Here is an 8,902-nt window from a genome sequence, read left to right on the forward strand (position 1 = left end):
AAGAGCTAAAGCCCACATCCTGCCTGACTCCAAGTTCCACGATTTAAGGACCATGTTTGTGCAATGTACTGAAGACCCTTAGGTTCTGTAATGAAGGTTCTTTGTAGTCTGGGGAACCAGCATTAGACTTGCTACTGACCTTTAAGTATACATTAAAGGGTTTGAGCATAAAGAAAAAGATACACACACACACACACACACACACACACACACACACATACACACACAATAGTTAATGAGACGTTTCTCCACGGAAAGAAAGGGCTGCTCCCGGCTTACATGAAGCATGCTTCCTCCTCACTTCCTAGGCCCCAACCCCACCCCCACAGGACTTTGGTGGATGAAGAGGAAAAGTGTGCATGAGTTTTTAAGTGACTTCTTGAGGCAGACAGACAACCAGCTCCTTGTTACAGGATAGTTTAAATGTGATCTTACCTTAAAACAGGGAAAATACTCAGGTTGGGGATTCTTAGAGACTTCCTAATTGTTCTACAAGATTCACTGGATCCTTACTTCTTGGGTCATGTGTTCTGGATCTGGGTTAAAGTTCTCAGTTTGATTTATTTATATATTTGGTAAAGTTACAGTCACAAAGATTTTAGGGGAATTACATACAACCACTTGAACTCATGGTAACTGAGCAAAAGTATTAATAGCTAGAAAAGAAAGTCTAATTCAATATCCGGTCACTTCCGGTGTTACTCTGCATGGTTTGTTTTTGGTTATCAGTCCAAGAAACACAATAAATAGCTGTGCTGTGTCATCTAGCGAAGGCTGTGACCACAAAGCTCAAGGGTGCTGTGTCACGGCCCTCACTCACGGCTGTCCCTGGAGGCACACAGAAGCCACCGTGACCTCAGATGCTAGGCCACCACTCCAAGATCCGCACACAGCACAACTGTCCCCACCCCTTCCCAGGGAAAGCCCAGAAAGGCCCTCTCAGTGTTTCTGGCCGCTGGGCTTCTTAGGGTGTTTGGGCTCTGAATCTTCACCCTTTCCATTTCAGGTTGGGCATCCAGATGAGACCGTGTCCTTGCTGAGAGTCAGTTTCAACTCCTGTGAGACAAAAAAAAAAAAAAAAAAAAAAAACCCTTAGGCAAGAACAGAAAAACCTGCCAATTCTCTAGAATGCGTGGGGGGTGGAGCATTTAATTAACAACCTCTTATTTAGAATGTACTAGATACTCTTTTGTTGTTGTATCTGGCTTTTTGTTTGCTTGTTGCAACAAGGTCTCACATAGCCCAGGCTGCCCTTGAACTTTCTATGTAGTTGAGGTTAACCTTGAAGTCCAGATCCTGTGGCCCTCTACCTCTCACCATGCTGCCTCATGTCTTCTTTTTCATAATGACTTGACTGAAATCCAGTAATTCTATATCTAAAAGCCACCTTTTAAAGAGAATACTTTAGAGACTTGGAGGTATTCATACATGTACAGCTATAATTACAGTACAAGTGGGAATGTTTTAATCACCAACTCTCCCCAAACCATATTCCGTAATGATTTTCCCCAATTCTCCCTTCCCGCTCCCAATAGCCACTAGTCTTTATGCCCTTAGGATTTGCCTATCCGGGCATTTCATACACTTGCCACTCTGCATCTGGCTCTTTCACCAGCGTCTTTAAGCTCCATCCGTTGTGTAGCAATGCACAACCTCTGGTTTCTTTATGAAAAAAAAATATCCCACTGTGCAGATTTATCTCATTTGGTTTGCTCACTTGTCACTTTATGGAAATTTGGCTATTGTTGAGAATGCTGCTCCAGACACAGGTGTGTGCGGTTTCGTGCGTACTTGTACTTCGATTCTCTTCTCTCCTTGGGTGTAGAATTGCTGATTTTTAGAGGAACCAGCAAAGTGTGTGCAGAGCAAGTGCATCGTCACCTCTCTGGCTCCCAGTCTCTCTCCACACACGCTGTCGTCTGCCAGCGTAGCCAATGTGAAGGGTATCTCACTGTGGTACTGACTTCTACTTCTCCAGCAATACTGGGTACCTTTTCATGCACATATTGGGCACTGGGTATCTTTCTCGGATGTATGTGCAGTCAGATGATAATTTCTGCAACTTCAATTTTGCTGTAGAGTCTTTTCTCACACCACGTCAGCAAAACTGACTGTTGGCTTCTAGGTGTCACCTGCACCCCAGTTTTGACTCATATGGTAGAAGCATGTGGTAAAGAAGGACAAGCTAAAACGTGTCATTTCTAGGGTCAGGAACCTTATAGCCCCTTTGCAAACACTGCTCACTGAATCCTGACATGGGTGCAGGAGCTGAGTGAGGCCCAGCTATCTTTACTGTGTGTGCTGGGAATTGAGCATTTGTCTGAAACCGTGGAACTGTCTGGAAGAACTTGGAGCATGTCGATAGCTCCACCACTCAGGTGTAGTTCATTTTGTTTAGTTTTCTCATTGTGATTGTGTGTGTGGTGTGGTGTGGTATGGTGTGTGTGTGTGTGTGTGTGTGTGTGTGTGTGTGTGTGTCTATGTGTGGACTGTAGAGGCCATGTGCTTCCACTAACCTAGGCTCCAGTAAGCACTGGGGTGGCCAACAGTATTTACTGGATCATCTTATAGAAATCTTCCTCCTGACAGCACAGTGCTTGCTCTCATCGGAGTTAGGAAGGAAGCAGCTCTGAGGGAGAAGCTGCAGCAGTGGCTGGGAGAGGATGCTCTTCTCCAGCTTGCCTGAGGGAGGCTCATGATAGATCCAGTTTGTAGTGGGCCAAGGGAAGTTCCAGAGCAAGCTGGCCAGACAACAGCGTGCATTCTGGGCTTCTAATCCTATAAAATGAATTCCTTTCCTTTTTTTATACCTGCCATTTTCAGATGACACGATTGTACTTATATATTATTTTATTTTACTTCTATAAAAGGTTGGGGCACCTATCAGATGAGGTGGCACATACCTTTAATCCCAGCACTTGAAAAACAGAGGCAGGCAGATCTCTGTGAATTCAAAGCTAGCCTGATCTACAAAGTTCCAAGCCACCCAGGACTACAGGGTAAGACCTTGACTCAAACAAAACAAAATCAAAACCAAAATAAAGAAAAAACAGTGAAGTCACCTAAGAGCAAGGCACCCCAAAACTGGGGAGAGGCTTAGGGCTGAGGTATCTGCCACCCTGGAGCCCTAGGTCCTGCACTGGAGCTCAGGGTCCTGCACTGGAGCCCTAGGTCCTGCACTTTCTCCTGTGGATGCACAGAGTGTAGGTCCTGGAAATGCACGCAATGGACTGAAGGGTTCCCGCCCTGGCCGGAAGCTGCCTCCCCACCACAGGCTGAGGCAGCGGCAGCTGTTTCCTGTCTTTGACAAAGAGGAAAAGTCCAGAGCCACTGACGAAGGCCCCATAGGCCCAGAGCTGAGTGTTGGAGAGGAGGTGGGGGTTGCCCTTAAGAGGGGGCCCCAGGAGCCCCGGAAGGCTGACAACATCCTACGTGGAGTGGAGTGTAGATTGTGGGCGGTAGCTACAGCACAGTTCCCAAGCCGAAGAGCCTTCCCTTTTGTGTCTCTCTCTTTTTCTCATCAGCTCTATGGCTTCCTTTCACACAGAGCAGGGAGAGTGAGCGGGTCCAAGCAAACAAAGGACTGGTTGAATGGAGCGATACCTCTGCGCATTTTCTAAATGTTTTCATTGGAAAACAAAATTTTTTTTTCCCCTCCCTTCCACAAATCAATGCTATGAAAAGTATGAAAAGGACGGGAGAAAAACAAAGCATAAACAAATAGAAGTCTTAGGTATTTCTTAAGACGAGCCTCTCAGCCGCCGCAGATAATTCCAATCAGACCAAATTAAACCGAATTTAAAGATGCCCATGTTTAATGCAATGCTCCCGGGCGGTCCCCAGAAAGCATGAAGAGGGAAAGAAAGGAAAGGGGAGACCTCTCAAAACCCGAGACCACGTGCTCATTCTCGGGGAGGGGGGCAGTTTAAATAGCCTGTGGGAGTGGTCTTGTCCTTCCCTGAGGAGGGGGTCACCATCCGTGGGTTTTCTTAACCCTCTCTGGGGAGGGGTCTTCTGCCAGGGGCTGGGGTGAAGCCCCCAGGAAAACAAGAAGAACCAGAAATGAGAGCAAGCATAGTATTATTAAGTAAGTAAAATCCCTGTTCTCAGCTAAAGAGGCAAAATTCATCTTTGTCTTTAAAGGCTACCTTAAATAAAACCAACACAGAGATGTTAACAATAAGACTTAAATAAAGGTTGGCAGAGGAGGAAATACTAATTTTTAAGTGGGTCTTTAAATTTTATTTATTTATTTGTTTATTTATTTATTTATGGTTTTCTAGACAGGGTTTCTCTGTGTGACAACCCCGGCAGTCTTGGAACTCACTCTGTAGTCTGTAGACCAGGCTGGCCTCAGACTCACAGAGATCTGCCTGCCTCTGCTTCCTGACTGCTGAGATTATAGGTGTGCACCACCATGCCCAGCACTGTTTTTATTTATGTATTTATTTAAACTTTCAATGTGTTTGGGGAAAAAATGAACTTTGAAGCCAGGCAGGGTATGTATGCCTACAGTCTTAGTAATTGGGAGGCTGAGGCAGATGGATTTGAGTTCAAGACCAGCCTGTACAACACAGTGAAATTCTGTCTTAAAAAAAAATTTAAATCCTTTGATAACAAATTTACACAATGTATAAAAATTCCATTTTTATTAACAACTTAAGAAAAAATATGGGAGAACACAGTTACAGTCTCGGAAAATTTAGAAGAAATGTCCAGGCAAATAATAAAAGATCACATAACTGGAAACAATATGAGCCACGTTCAGTGCCTATGGGGACAGTGAGGACTAGAAGACCAGGTGTCACAGGGAAGGGGTCTGTGGGATAGAATCTCTGGCCTGGGATTTGATCAGGGCAGGCTCTATGTCCTGGCATACTTATTATTAATTTGGTATCTGCACATTTCCTGAGAATAGACGTGGTTATGAAAACAGCATCATGGGTAAGGACAGTGAGCGAAGATTTAAAACCCCCAATTACCTTGGTTCATTGAGACATTTGTAAGAATAATGATGACAGAATTAAATTGTTCTTCATTCAGAATTAAGAACTTGCCAGTGATTTGTGTTAGATGAAGAGGAAGGGTTTAGAGTATAAGTTTTCTAGCAAATTCTTCCAGGTTGTAGTATTTTTTTTTGTCCTGGATTCTGCACAGAACAGGTAATTCAGATAGTCAAATAATGAGTTTTGAAGCATACTATCTGTTCAGGTTATATTCTCACCAAACTGTTACTGGCTCCTGAGCCTGTAACCAATCAGCTGAACTCATTTTATCTCCTTGTAAATTTGGGAAGAAAGATGGGTGAATTCCCTGGGAGAGAACTGCCTAGGCTTCACTATGCCTTTTGCGACTTGAGACAACTACCCACAGACAAGTGTGTGGGAGGCACTGGACAGCGAAGGCTTAGTGGATGTAAGTGCAATGCTGGACAGCGAAGGCTTAGTGGATGTAAGTGCAATGCTGGACAGCGAAGGCTTAGTGGATGTAAGTGCAATGAACCTGAAGAAGTCAAGAATGAGATGGGTGCATATTTACAACAAGAACCACAGGTACCTTTTCTCCAGGTGCGTCTACATTTGTGGGTGCGTCTGGCCACAGCATCCCTGTCCTCCCACCGTCTCCGTGCTCCAAACCAGGGCTCTGAGCTTCCAAGTCTTTCCAGGATGACTTTGTTTCGTTTCCGCGCTTCCATAGGCTCCTGTTCTCTTGTCTTCCTGTTTAGACTCCAGAAAGGAAGACACACATTCTTTCATCAACCCAGAGTTATGGTACAGAAAGCTCACTCCACATTCACAAAAGGATCAAGTATCACCAGGCTTGGTGGGCTCTGGGTGATGTCAGGGTTCTCGTTTGCTTCCCATTGAGAAACATACACAAACCATCCCTCTCCATCCATGTGCCAGGATGCTCTCTGCCCAGTGGAGGAGTGGGCACTGAGTGGGTAATGATGTCATGCCCCTAAGGGTGAGTGGTGGCAGCCAGGGGGCAAGGTTGAACAGAGCCTCGAAGGGAGGTTGACAGCAAGAAGGGGAGGAAGACCCAGTGACCATGTGGAGAAGCCCGGCAGACAGACACAGGAGGAGTCTAGCCTGTTTTGAAAGTGTTACATGCTTCAAACCAGGTACAGGTGCATATTTTAGAGAGATCATTGTGGGGTAGAACTAGCCTTGGCTCCACACAGCTTCCAAGGGTGAATGAAGTTCCAGCTTGGGTGAGGCACAGTTCAAAGCTTTCTGCCTTGTTGTGATAGATATTCTTGACTAAATGCTTTCTCATGTGTAATACAAAACCTTTAAGCCAGTGCTCTCAATCTTCCTCATGCTATGACCCTTTAATACAGTTTCTCATGTTGTGGTGACCCCAGCCATAAAATTATTTCCTTGCTATTTCACAACTGCAGTTTTGCTACTGTTAGGAATCACAATGTAAATGATATCTGATACGTGACCTGTGTGAAAGGGTCTTTCAACTCCAAAGGGTCGAGACCCACAGATTGAGAAGCACTGCTTTAAATGGTTGACTTTGGTTGTTTGTCTGTTGAATACTTGTCACCGATTTTGCTGGGTGCGTGTCCAAGGAGTTTCTCCTTTTCCTTCAGAGGATCCCTCTCTGATGGCTTAATTGAATGTTCTGTTTTCTACTGAGTTGTTGGTCTCTGAAGGCACAGGTACATTTTTTTTTAACATAAATGATCTTTGTAACCTTGTTAGTACCATCCAAAACCAAACTAAAATATCCCTCAATAGGTAATGAACAGAGTATGGCTTACAGGGGAGGGTGCCGCTCATCAGCCCAAGATGACCCAACAATGTCCTCAACAGTGTTAATCTAGCCAGGCATGGTGGCACACACTTTTAATCCTAGCACTCAGGAAGCAGAGCCAGGGCTATATAGAAACCCTGTCTTCGGAAATCAAATAACAATAGCAAAATAAATCAATATCATTCTGTAGAACATGCATACAGTAACAGAGCCAATCACATTTCTTGTAATCTCCGGAGCCTGGCTGTCATGATTGGCACTAGAAGAGTTGGGGGCAAGGGTGGCATGCACCATCTTCACTAAAGAAATGGGTTTCAAACACATGCCTTTAATCCCAGCATTTGGGAGGCAGAGGCAGGTGAATCTCTGTGAGTTCAAGGCCAGCCTTATCTACAAAGTGAGTTCCAGACAATCAAGGTTACACAGAGAAATTCATCTAGAAAACAAACAAACAAAAAAGAGATGGGTTTCAGTGTGTGACGTATCAAACCCATCAAATTGTATGCCTTTACTGTAAGATACTGTTTACCAAGTACCATATGTATCTCAGTGAAGACAGAAAGATTAAGTCAGGAGTAAATATCTAGTTATTGGCTGAATAGTTTCTCTCAAAGTGTTGACTGTTGCTTTTTTCTTAAGAAACTGGCCAGCTGTATTTATACTTTATAAATCATGCCATTTTCAGTGCCCATGAAGCAGACAGGATCCCATTGACAGCACCTCTGTCTCTTGCCTAAGTTGGCGGCTTGGGTGCTGGTCTGTAGCTTAGTCTGTTATGAATCTGGAAACAGCTTTAAAGGGTTAAAGAGTTCAGGAGCATCTGCAGGAAAGCCTGGATCGCTGTGACCCTGTATGGTCACCAGCAAGACTCTACTCAAAACGGGAAGGCTAGAGAGGTCTCCCAGGGTATATGGCTACCAAGGATGGAGCACCGCTCCTTTTGCAGAAGCGGGGATAAAGGACTCATGCGAGTGTTCATAGGTTGGTTTCCCGAAACATGGAGGCCTGCTGCCCTTCATCCTCTTGGGAAGCAGAATTCTAAGCTGGAAGAAACCACATGTTTCAGAGGACAGTGCCAGCGTAAAGGGGACAGCCATGCTCTCACCAGGGCATCAGGGCTGAGCCCTCTGTGCTCTGCAGACAAGGATCTAACACTTTGCAAGGCTGTCGGGCGCTCTGCGACTTGGACACACTCTGCACCCTCTACAGTGATGGTGATTTTGGTCAAATTGTGCAGCTCCACTGTACCTCAGTTTTCTCGCAGCCTCTGCTTTGCCTGGTCATTGTGAGGATGGAGGTTGGGAAGGTTCTATGGGCAGTTCCTGGAGAACAGCAGGCATATGGCTGGGCAGCTGTCACCCGGGGCCTATTCTTGTGCCTTGATATACCTTAGCGCCTTATGAATCTGGAAACAACTCTAAAGGGTTAAAGAGTTCAGGAGCATCTGCAGGAAAGCCTGCATCACTGTGACCCTGTGAGTCAGGGAGCCTATAGGCACTTTGAATTTGGCTCTTATGACTGGACAGAACACCTCGCCTCTATATCACCACGACTCTGTCCCCTGCCCTTGAACCCAGGTCTAGTCTGGGGCTGGCTAAGACAAGGGCCCTTCTATTACCTTCTGTGTGTGAAGTTATTTCCGCCGTCAGTCTGTCCCCTGGCTCTCATGGCAGAGGCTACCCTCTGCAGAAGCAGCCAGTTGTCTCTGTTGATGATGGAGAGCCTTTCTTCCTCCACCTGCGGACACAGGGACCCCTCAATAGCACACGGTTCCCCCAGACATCCTTTTCAAAGCCACACTCCATAGGTCCCCTGAGGTGTCAGCAGCAGATAGCAGGGGGCACCTCAATCCTGGGCCCTGAGACAAGAGCAGGGAGACCGCTTCATCCTTGGGTTGCAAAACACTGGGCTGGGGCTGCCGCAGCAAGGAGTTATAGTATCGTGTGCATTCCAGTTGTCTGTTAAACTGACATGTGGCGGCTGTGCTAGCTGGGGGATTATGTCAGGAGAGAATTGTGCTGCTTAGAAGTGTATACTTAATTCCAGAGGGAAGAAAAGAGTATGCCTACAGTCTCCTGCACCATGTGTGCATGCGTGCGTGTGTGTGAGAGCGTGTGTGTGTGCGAGCATGTGTGTG

General features: G+C 45.8%; 1 protein-coding gene across 4 annotated transcripts in view; it reads right to left on the minus strand.

Moving 5' to 3' along the window:
- Positions 1–535: 535 nt before the first annotated feature.
- Cfap97d2 (CFAP97 domain containing 2) overlaps positions 536–8,902 on the minus strand; it is a 19,151-nt gene continuing 10,784 nt past the window's right edge. The window contains exons 3-5 of one of the 4 annotated variants that reach the window (XM_026788778.1): positions 8,384–8,502; positions 5,557–5,717; positions 536–1,056 (exon numbers count right to left, since the gene is read on the minus strand). In XM_026788778.1, the coding sequence (XP_026644579.1) occupies positions 989–1,056; positions 5,557–5,717; positions 8,384–8,502 (348 nt within the window). In that variant the 3' untranslated portion in view covers positions 536–988. Of the gene's footprint in view, positions 1,057–5,556; positions 5,727–6,451; positions 6,659–8,379; positions 8,503–8,902 lie in introns of those variants that run through there. The other 3 variants (XM_005366251.3, XM_026788779.1, XM_013353423.2) reach the window with 3 other exon arrangements.

The sequence above is a fragment of the Microtus ochrogaster genome, unplaced genomic scaffold (assembly GCF_000317375.1).
Source record: "Microtus ochrogaster isolate Prairie Vole_2 unplaced genomic scaffold, MicOch1.0 UNK7, whole genome shotgun sequence".
In the NCBI taxonomy this organism is placed as follows: Eukaryota; Metazoa; Chordata; class Mammalia; order Rodentia; family Cricetidae; genus Microtus; species Microtus ochrogaster.